General features: G+C 40.7%; 1 protein-coding gene and 1 long non-coding RNA gene across 10 annotated transcripts in view; one reads left to right on the plus strand and one right to left on the minus strand.

Moving 5' to 3' along the window:
* LOC116069850 overlaps positions 1–11,148 on the plus strand; it is an 88,829-nt gene that overhangs the window by 61,245 nt on the left and 16,436 nt on the right. Inside the window, exon 3 of the long non-coding RNA XR_004110160.1 lies at positions 10,214–10,290. This is a non-coding gene — a long non-coding RNA (uncharacterized LOC116069850). The remainder of the gene's footprint in view (positions 1–10,213; positions 10,291–11,148) is intronic.
* Positions 1–11,148, minus strand: part of Rpgrip1l (RPGRIP1 like) — a 100,604-nt gene that overhangs the window by 22,251 nt on the left and 67,205 nt on the right. Inside the window, exon 24 of one of the 9 annotated variants that reach the window (XM_031340845.1) lies at positions 10,624–10,911. The exons of the other annotated variants lie outside the window; for them this stretch is intronic. Coding sequence (XP_031196705.1) covers positions 10,768–10,911 — 144 coding nt within the window. The 3' untranslated portion in view covers positions 10,624–10,767. Of the gene's footprint in view, positions 1–10,623; positions 10,912–11,148 lie in introns of those variants that run through there. 9 annotated transcript variants of the gene reach the window in all.

The following is an 11,148-nucleotide window of genomic DNA, read 5'->3' on the forward strand; positions in this document are numbered from 1 at the left end:
TTTTTGAAAGGCATGGTGGTACTTGCTTCAAACCCAGCACTTGGGAGGCTGAGAGGAAGTCTGAAGTCTAGGCCAGTCTGGGTTACCTAACGAGATGCTGCATCAATAAAACCAATGCTAAGGATGTTGCTCAGTGTCAGAGCCCAGCACATGGTTCTGGGTTCACCTCCCAGCATCGCGCCCTCCTCCCTCCAAGTTTATCTTCACACAAGCCATGAAAAGTTTTGCTTTTTTGAAGATGGTAATTATTTGAGAGAAACGAGAAGATGTAGAGATATGCTATTTCCCCAGAACTCACAGTGCCATGGGAGTATTAGTGGATAACCTCACTTTTCTAACATGTTCTGTTAACAGGGACCACACTGAATACTGAAAACTTCAGTGATGAGGTTAACATGGTGCTAGGGGTGACTGAGAATACTTATTTTTAAAATATTGTTGTTCTGTCCCTCTACCCCATGAAAACTACCATGTCTGTAATGGTCAGCATTAGAGGGGCTTGTTAGCAGATGTTCTAAAACATAGCTCATAAGATTTTTTTGTGTCCTACAAGGATGAATACCCAAGCATTATTTATCATCCATGTGGGTTACTATGGTGGGAAGTGAAGGAAAAAGAAAGGTTTCAAAAAGTCCCCTCAGTTCCAGGTGACTCTGCTGCTGCTCCACCTGTACCAGCCCCTGAACAGGTGTCGCACAGTGGCACTCAGTCAGGGATGTCTGTTAAGACTCAAGGGGGAGCTATAGACACTGTTGTGGGTAGAGGCCAGGATCCTGGCACCAAAAAATTTTTCCCCAAATGACTTTCATGGTACCTAAGAGTGGAGAATGCTGCTTTTCCTCAGAGCTGTCCCAATTCTTTAGTACCCTAGAATTATACACTACAACAGATGTATGGGGTCCATCTTCAAACCTCAGATCATCTGTCTTGGGCTCAAGCATTTGCCCCACTCAGATGATATGGATGCTGCTGGGTGAGGCTTACTCTTAAGAAACATTGTTTCCGCCCCCACTCACTTGTTTTGTACTCACTGACCCTTCTCTAATATTTAGAGAGAAGCTTCCAGAATGAACATGTTAAACTGTTCCTTAATCATGTGATATTTTAGCACAGAATTAGTTAAAAATTTATTTCTTTTGCAAAGGCAATCTATGTCATCATTAGAAATAGTCTAATGTAAATTATAAACCATATAATAGCTTTTGTTTAATCTTTTTATAAAAGTAGAGTTCCTTGACCATAAAATCTAGTAAGGTTTAGTGGGAAACCGAGAGCCAGCGATTTGGGCACTGAGTGGCTCCCAGAACCAAGAGCAGGGTCTAAGAATGCCAGCCAACCATGTGATCAGAGAGCACTTACCTGAGACAATCATCATTAAACTTTTTGAACTTTTAAAATGTATTTGCCAGACATAATCTCTGCAGCAGCTGAAGTTATCTTCTTGTTCAGTGATGGTGTTGTGGGTGGGCTGAGGCTGCTTTTACACAACTGCCATTAGCAGAAAAAGAGTGGAGTCAAGGGACCCTGCACAGAAAGCCCACTCTCCAGCCCTGCGGTTTATAATTCTTACTTGTGCACATATTTAACACACCTGCATTAGGGTTTTTTAGAGGAACAGAACTCATAGAATGAATCTCTCTCCCTATTTAAATAAGGGGTTATTAGCGTGGCATACAGACTGTGGTCCAGCTAGTCAACAATGGTTGTCTACCAATGTTAGGTCCAAGAATCAGCAGCTGTTCAGCCCATGAGTGTCTGTCTCATCTGGTCTGCAGTACACACCAGAGTCCTACAGAAGTCAGCTCTAATGCCAGGGAAGGAATGGACTTGACAGTGAGAGTGAGAGCAAGTGGAGAGCAAAGGAGAGCACTCCTCCTTCTTCCACGTCCTCTTTATAGGCTGCTATGAGAAGATAGGACCTAGATTAAAGGTGGATCTTCCCACCTTAAAAGATCTGAATTAAAAGTGGGTCTTCCCACTTCAAATCCCTTACAGGTGAAGCCAGATGTTGGGTTTGAATTGATTCTACATGTAGTCAACTGACAATTAAGAACAGCATCACAGGTCCATGAGCAGATGGCCATATATTTTGTTGTGGAAAGCAGACACATTCTCTAAGTGATAACTTGACAATGATGCTAAAGGATTAATTTTTCAATACCATGACAAGTGCAAATTCTAAGTTTTGACATCTATTTTGAGGCCCTAAAACAAGGTTTTTAATCGATGTATTATACATCAAATCGATACTGTTAACTTATGATTATTCAAATTAATAAAATATTCATAGAGAAATGTCCTAAGTTTTACATTTCCCAGACTTGTACTCCCCACCCCCATTCATTACCATGCCTAGAAGCTCTTTAGCAAAAGCAGCAGCCATCAGGCTGACGGGATCTGACAGGCCAGCAAGGCCCAATTACACTCGCACTCTGTGCCACTTTGATGTCCGGGGAACGAAGAGAGATAGGGGCCAATTGGTTAGCACATTATGTTAATGACTTGATTTAATCCTGCCACTAAACTTTATGTAGCCTGTTAAAAAAGATGCTAACACTAATTATACCACTTTGGAAAGGAAAGGAGGGGACAAGCATTTCATACTGACAAAGTGAAGCTCATAAATGTTGTAAATGAAATGAAACAAAACGAAGTAATCTATGATTAATTATAGATCACACACATGAAGGAAAGAGAAGGAACCAAGGAATATGTCTAAGTCCTGGGAAATCTGTTAGATTCCTTTTAAGGATCAACATTCCAAGAAATAAGTATGAGCTGTTAGGATCTGTTAATATAAAAAAATAAAAGACACCAAGTGATCTTAAACAGCTCACGCAGTGATACTAGAGAATTCAAACCCACAGTGGAACTGGCATAAGTCAGACTGATCTAAGATACAATTTCTTGTCCTAACTGCAGTGTCATACAAGGAAGCAGTTTTCTTTCTTTCTTTTTTTTCTTTTTTTGGTTTTTCGAGACAAGTGTTTCTCTGAGTAGCCCTGGCTGTCCTGGAACTCACTCTGTAGACCAGGCTGGCCTCAAACTCAGAAATCTGCCTGCCTCTGCCTCCCAAGTGCTGGGATTAATGGTGTGCACCACCACTGCCCGGCTAAAGGAAGCTGTTTTAAAAGTCTGTAAACAAGGGATAACTACGGGGTGTGGCTACATAATAATTATAAATCACTTTAGGTATAAACTACTCTTTACAAAGAACCTACCTTTCAAAATGCATTCCAAGACAGACTCCTTAAGATTGGAGCCAAGGCCTAGAGAAATGGTTCAGAGTTTAAGAGCACTGATTGCTTTCCCAACGGTCCTGAATTCAATTCCCAGCAACCACATGGTGGCTCACAACCATCTGTAATGGGTTCAGATGTCCTCTTCTGGTGTGTTTGACAACTACAGTGTACTCACATACATAAAATAAATAAATATTTAAAAAAAAAAAGAATTGGAATGCAGATACCTCCATGGTTTTCTTGTTGCTCCTGCAGAAGGGAGCTCACAACTCCAGCTGACCTAAGACACCTCTTAAAGTAGTCTCCTAACATGCTGCCCATCCCCTTCTCCTCACACTAGTCAGCTGTTTCATTAGTTAGTGCCACTTATCTGATCTCAATCCCCCAAGCCAGGCTCTTGGGAAACTAAGGTAGCTGCTCTACAAAGATTCTTAAACACACACACACACACCCAACCTTAAAAACACTTATAGATAACCTAAACATACCTGCTCACACACTTAATCATCTCTAATTGCTCATCATATATCAGATAACAAATGCCATGTAAATAGATGTATTCTAAGGAAGAGGAAGACATACTTCAAAAACCATTTTTGAGCAAGGCCGGTGGAATCTTAGCTATGGAAGCCTGGCAGGTGGGGAGTTAGGGACTGTTTCTTTTATAGCTGTCTAATTCCAGTAGATATTATGAAAGGAAAGCCACAGATGTGCTAGCTGGCACACAAAGTAGTCAATAGCACATCGGCTGCAGTATAGACGTGCCATGTCCCTCCAAAGGCCCACATGTGATATGCTGGTCACCAGCTTGGCACTATTGGGAAAATGAGTCTCAAAGGAAGAAGCTGAGCTTTGAGATCCTGTGACAGAGGCTTTCTCTTCTCTCATCCCTGGATATTCTGCTTTCCTGAATATAATCCAACACAGACCAGAAACAACACGGCCAACTGGCTGCAGACTAAATTCCTGAAATAGTAGCCTGGACAAACTCTTTATAAGCTGGTTATTGCAGTGTTTCTGTAAGAATACACAATTTGACACACCCCTACACCCCCATCCCTCAGCTACAAAGGCTGTGCATCACTGTCCTGAGATTTCTACACCATGTAGCTCCTAAAGACATTTGGTGCACTAATAAGCCATACATATTTTAAACCAAGTGCTGTAGCTCATGGGAGGCTGTGGCAAGATTACTTATGAGTTCAGGCACAGCCTGGTTACATCGCAAGTTCCAAAATAGTGAGGGCTATGGTTTAAGACCTTGTCACAGTAACAGCAGCAGCAACAGAATAGCAGCAGCAACAGCAGCAACAAATATTTCTTCTTCTTCTTCCCTTCTTCTTCTTCTTCTTCTTCTTCTTCTTCTTCTTCTTCTTCTACTACTACTACTGTTAACATTTTGTCTAAGCTCCACCCCACAGTTACCTGGCAACAGCTAGGTATACCTGCCTCACTATAAAAGGGGCCACTTGCCACTTCCTCTCTCTCTTGCTTTTTGTCTTGGCTCCTGCCTTCTTGCTCCCACTCTGTCCCCTCGCCCCTTCCCACCTCTCTCACATGTGCTCATGGCTGTCCTCTACTTCTCTATTCCTCTCTCTCTCTCTCTCTCTCTCTCTCTCTCTGCCTTTTTCTGCCTTTTCTACCCTCTAAATTCCCCTCCCCATGCCCTGAATAAACTCTATTCTATACTATACTGTCATATGGCTGGTCCCTCAGGGGGAAGAGATGCCTCAGCATGGGCCCGCAGATGCACCCCTTTCCTCCATACCTTATCACATATCCACCAAAACATACCCTTTCTCCTTTATCTTTCCCTAAACACATCAACTACTACTACTACTACTACTACTACTACTACTACTACTACTACTACTACGACTACTACTACGACTACTGTTACTACTGGTGACACAATACTTCAACCAAAGTTAATAATCCAGCAAAATGATGCTTTCCTTGTGACATGATATGCTGGGGAAAAAAAAAAAACAAAACAAGAACCAAAAACAAACAAAAAAACCTAACTTAATTTCTATAGTAGATAATGGTCTTTTGCTCTTGGTGAGATGACCAGGTGCTGGTCTTCCCCCCAAACAAGTTGGATTAAAGAGTTTTGACTTTCAGTCATACTTTATAACCTCCAGGAATGTCAGGGGGCTGAGGGTCAACCTGACTATCATTGGCTAATGATTTAATTCATCATACCTATATAACAGAGATCACACACAATGCTCCAAGCTGTTTAAGTGCAGATCTCTGAGACAACAGAGGAGATATGGAGTCCTCTAGCACGGTGGGCTCAGGCATGGAAGACCATTGTCTCCTTAAATACTCTGTTCTAAGTGTCTTCACCTACATGCGATACTTACAGTAAAAGCAAATAACTGTAGCCACTCTAGAGAGTTAATTGAACCCAACAGAGTTGTTGGGATCCCAGTTTATTGTCAGAAGCACTGGTAAAATACTTGGATTGAGCTAGGTATCTAGAATGGGGGTTCAATCCTGTGAGACTGTTCCCTTAAATTGTAGCTTTTGATAATGTTTATAGATATGTCAGAACTGAAGCAAATTAGTGGTCATTTATCTGTTTTTTGAAGAAGTCCTTGGTGTATGGGGAAACTCCCACAAACATCTAATTACAAATGAGAGTGCAGGAGGAGGAACAGAGTTTGTTTTATCTTAGGTACTCAGAATTATATAACAACATTCTCTTGTTACTGTGAAGTTCTTAGAGATGAAAGGCCAGGTTTTTTTTATAGTTATGAAATGGTTCCTAGCAGTTCTATAGACAAAAGGATGTATTTATATATTATAAAGAAACACATATGTTAACATGTATGTGTAAGACTATAGGGCAAAACAAATGCAGCAAAATGCTAACAATATATAGACCTGGATAAAGGATATATGATTGTCTATGATTTTTGTAATCATTACAGTTTTAAAAATCACTTTCACATTAAATGATATGCAAAAATGACATAATCAATAGGAAGTATGCACGTTACTGTCTTAGTCTATTTTTACATATGTTATTGATGGGGTAATTTATAATTGCTGAAAACATTTGCACTGTTCCAAAGGGTGAGGAGCTCAAGGTCAAGTTCAAGGTGCCGGTGGGTCTGGGGTCTGCTCTGTGTCTGATGGCGCCTTGATGCTGTGTCCTCCAGAGGGGGAGCATTGAGTTGTCTTGTGGCAGGGAGCAGAAGTGCTCCCTTTCTGCCTTTTTAGATGAGTGCTAATCTTTTTCATGATCTTAGAGTCCTCAGGACCCAGCCAGCCTCCTCATGTCTCAGTTCTTAACTTCCCTGCTGCCCTGAGGCTGAAGCTTCAATACTTCCCTATCAATTGTATTTAGGACAGCAAATTGAAACTGCACTGGCCAATTAAGCTAGGGAGCTGTTTGTTGTGGGTCTTGCACATTGCAGCATGCTAAGTTTAAGCCCTGACCTCTACCCAGGAGATGGTAGGAGCCGTTCCTCTTAATGTGACAATCAGCAATGTTTTCAAACATTTCCAAATGTGCTGCTTTGATGGTCTAAAAAAATAGAAAGCCTTTTTCTCTGCATTTAAGGTTAATTAAAGATGATGGATAATGTTTTGAAAATAAAATTAACCACCATACCGCCCAGTTGTCTACTTTAGGCCAACATCCAAAGTATCTGTTGCTCCCAAGCCTTCTCAAAAAGTGGCTGCAGTGTGGTGCATTCTCGAATCTCTTCCTGCACTCCATGTGCATATCAATTTCCTTTTGTCTTTGAGGTGGCACAGCTACAGCAGGACCCTCTTTACTGTAGGATGCAGGGTGATAATAACAATGGGCCTAGTCCAAAGGTTAGATGTGACTAATCTGGTCTCATTCCTTGGGATGGGCATTTTCACGTAACTATCTTTGGCCATCAAGAAAATGAAGCAGGACTGGAGGGATGGCTCAGTGGTTAAGAGCACTGACTGCTCTACCAGAGGTCCTGAGTTCAATTCCCAGCAACCACATGGTGAATTACAACCATCTGTAATGGGATCTAATGCCCTCTTCTGGTGTGTTTGAAGAGAGCAAAGTGTACTCACATACATAAATAAATCTTTTTTTTTTAAAATAAATAAATAAATAAAATAAAATAAAATGGGGCTGGCGAGATGGCTCAGTGGGTAAGAGCACTGACTGCTCTTCAGAAGGTCCTGAGTTCGGATCCCAGCAACCACATGGTGGCTCACAAGCACCCATAATGAGATCTGATGCCCTCTTCTGGTGCGTCTGAAGACAGCTACAGTGAATTTCGCCGAGGTGAGCAGGGGCCCAAGCAGGGCCAGAGTGAGTGGGGCCGGCAGAGGTCCTGAGTTCAATTCCCAGCAGCCACACACATGATGGCTCACAGTCATCTGTACAGCTACAGTATACTCATACACATAAAATAAATAAAAATAAATCTTAAAAAATTAAAAAAAAAAAAAGAAAATGAAGCAGATAAAGTCAGCTAAAGGATTGAAAGGGAAGAAGGCAGGCATGCCAGCTCACAGTATACATGCCCTTTAGGATTTCTAAATTTCTAATCTTAGAACACTTCAAATTGATCCTTCCTTTCAACATCCTTAACTAGGGAAATGGCTGTAGGCAGTTTCTTTCTTTTAAGATCACAATTTACTCATTTGAAGAATGAGAAGGTAGAAGTTCAGAAGGTAGAAGTTCAGAAAGAAGCTAAAGAATTCAAGTGTTGACTGACTCAGTTATTGATATGGCCTCTTGATATTATTTACAATATAACTGATGAATTATTAACACTAGTTGGCTGAACATGAGCATATCTTCTCGATCAGTATAGAGGTTCCCTAAAAGCAGGAGGCTTGTACTGTGTTTACTACCATGGTAGGCAGCGAATTCCTGGCTTACAGCATGAGGAATGAGTGCTGTTTATAAACTGACAAGATAAATATATTTTTGCATTACTGTCCTCATAGACCCAGCATTGATTCAATATCTCATTTCTTATATTCTTGTATTCAAAGGCTAAATCATTTATGTAACAAAAATAATCAGGGTGAAGTAGGCACTGTCTTACAGAATAAACTTGAGACAAAACAGAGAAATCAAACATTCAGACATGACAAATGGAAGGTTCTTAATGAAATGCTGTGATGGTTAATTTTATTTGCCAACCTGATTAAGCCATAGGGTACCCAGACATTTAGTCAATTCATAATGGTTGTGAAATAATTCATGACTTGACAACTGAATATCTCTGAGGTTCTCCTGGATAGCTTAAAATCTAGGTAGACTCAATAAAGCAAATTAATCTCCTTAATGTGGATGGGCTCTGTTCAATAAGTTGAAGGGATACTGGCACCAAAGGCTGAAGAGGGCATGGTGATGCACATGTTTAATTCCAGCACTTGGAAGGTAGAGCCAATCAAATTTCTGAGTTCAAGGCCAGCCTGGTCTCTAAAGTGAGTTCAGGATAGTCAGAGGTACACAGTGAGACCCTGTCTCAGAAATTTCAATCTCTCTCTCTGTCTCTCTCTGTGTCTCTGTGTCTGTCTGTCTGTCTCTCTCATACACACACACACACACACACACACACACACACACACACACACACACACACGCATGCACACGGCAGGCCTTCAAACTTGGCCTGAAGCAGATTAGCTTCTTGATTCTTGAGCCTACTGGCTTTCAGATAAGAATGCACACCAGTGGATGTCCTGGTTCTCAGGCCTTTGATTCAGTCTGGCAATACATAATCCATTTTGAATCACTAGCTTGCTGACTGAAGACCTCTATTACAGTAGCCAAGTCTTTTAGTAAATTGTTTTTTATCTATCACCTGTCTGTCCATCCGTCTGTCTGTCCATCCATCTATCTGTCAGTTGTGCTTATGACTCTAAAACCAAAGTTCACACAGAAAGCTTATTTCCTTACTGATATTATTATCTGTTCTAATGGGAGGCTGAGAATTTCCACTCACTGGTTTGATAAAATTATTTAACAGTTTAGTATTTGAGTAAGAAACAATATTAAATTTAATTGAGCACTATAATTAAAACTGCTCAGATAAGCATATATAAAATTCCTTCTTTGATTTATCAATTTTGAACAATGAAAATTCCACATACTAGGTTAACCACAGGTTAGATAATATTAATATAAGTGGTAATTATATACTAATTACAGTAATACAACTTTAGAAAGATGAAATTGTTCTTCTTTATCAAACACATACTAGGTGTCTGGGGCTGAGTAATCATGAGGACCTGGGTTCAGAGCCCCAGTACCCATGTAAAACCCTAACTGCAGCAGCAGACCCCTGTAACCCCACTGGGGAGGCAGACACAGGCCGACAGATTCTTAGCATCACTGGGCAAACAGGCTAGCCTATTAGTAAGCTCCAGGTTCAGAGAAACCATGGTTAAAAAATAAAGTAGAGAGTAATGAAGATATCCAATGTCAGCCTTTGATTTCTACATGCACACACATGTGCACGCACACACACACACACACACACACACACACACACACACACAATAATGTCTTTGTTTCATGGAGGCACTGTAACAAACATGTTATGGTCATGGCTTTGTTTTACAGAGATATCAAGCTTAGAATATGTGAAAAAGGAGTTAAAATGAAGTATTGGATTTTTCCAATAAAGCAGAAATTCTATAAATAAAATAAAATATCCAGGGGAGTTAGTACAGATGAGGAGAGAATGCTACACCTTTTTATTCTGTCGCCCCCACAGTTGGTCCCTCCATGCTTGCTTTCCTCTTTTTTGCTCTAGTGATGGGGATCAAGGCCTTGGATACCAGGCAAGTGCTTGACCACTGAACCATACCCATGGATCTTGTCTCTTTCCTGAAAAATAATTGTTATATATTTATTTCTTGTGTTTGTATGGATGTGAGGGTCTATGTGCCATGGCATGTGTATGGAGAGGACAAACTGCAGGAGTCTGTTTTTTCCTTCCACCATGTAGGATCCAGGGACAGAACACAATGGATCCAGGATTCACTACCCACTGGACCATCTGACTACCTTGTTCCTTTCTTTGAGGTAGGTAGGCTTGAACTTGCACTTCTCTTGCCCTATTCTTCTGAGTGTTAAGGACTTAGGCCTGTGACACCTGCTTGGTGCTATTTACATTGACTTTATAAAATCTTTCTCTCCCCTTCATGATAAAAATGCTTTTATATGCAAGAGATCTCCCATTTATATTTTGAAATATAACTTTCATTTTATTGTTTCAGTACATATACTATATTTCAGCAATGTGGTACAAAACAAAGAATTCTTAGACATGTTTAATTATTTTCTGAATAATTAAATTTATTTGTCAGAAGTGAAATAACTAAGTTTTTCAATAGGCATATTTAGATTTGAATACTCTATGAAGCTATGTAGGTATGCTACTATAGTTTCAGTGCAGTCTCACAGTTGTATTTTCTGAGATGTAGGTCTGCTTTAATGCATCTTTCTGTATAGAAACTGGAAGGGAAGTCAGCTGGTTTTAGCAAGACGGGGATCATGCTATCAGTGTTGGGTATTCTTGAAAGAAGTGGTGCTTACATGCTGAGGTCCACTCCATAATACAAGTAAGGATGGGGCTGGGATGAGTTTCAGTAGGTTAGTGTTTGCTGTGTAAGCAGGAGAACCTGAGTTTGGTTCCTGATAATCCTACAAAAAAGCAAAAGCTGACATAGCGGTGTAATCCTCTAATCCCAGTACTAGGGAGATGGAGACAGGTAGGTCCTTGGGGCATGCTTGCCAGATAGTCTAGACAAATTGGCAGGTTCAGAAAGAGACCTCTTGCCAGGCAGTGGTGGCACACACCTTTAATCCCAGCGCTTGGGAGGCAGAGGAGGTGGATTTCTGAGTTCAAGGTCAGCCTGGTCTACAGAGTGAGTTCGAGGA

Source organism: Mastomys coucha, unplaced genomic scaffold (assembly GCF_008632895.1).
Source record: "Mastomys coucha isolate ucsf_1 unplaced genomic scaffold, UCSF_Mcou_1 pScaffold22, whole genome shotgun sequence".
NCBI lineage: Eukaryota > Metazoa > Chordata > Mammalia > Rodentia > Muridae > Mastomys > Mastomys coucha.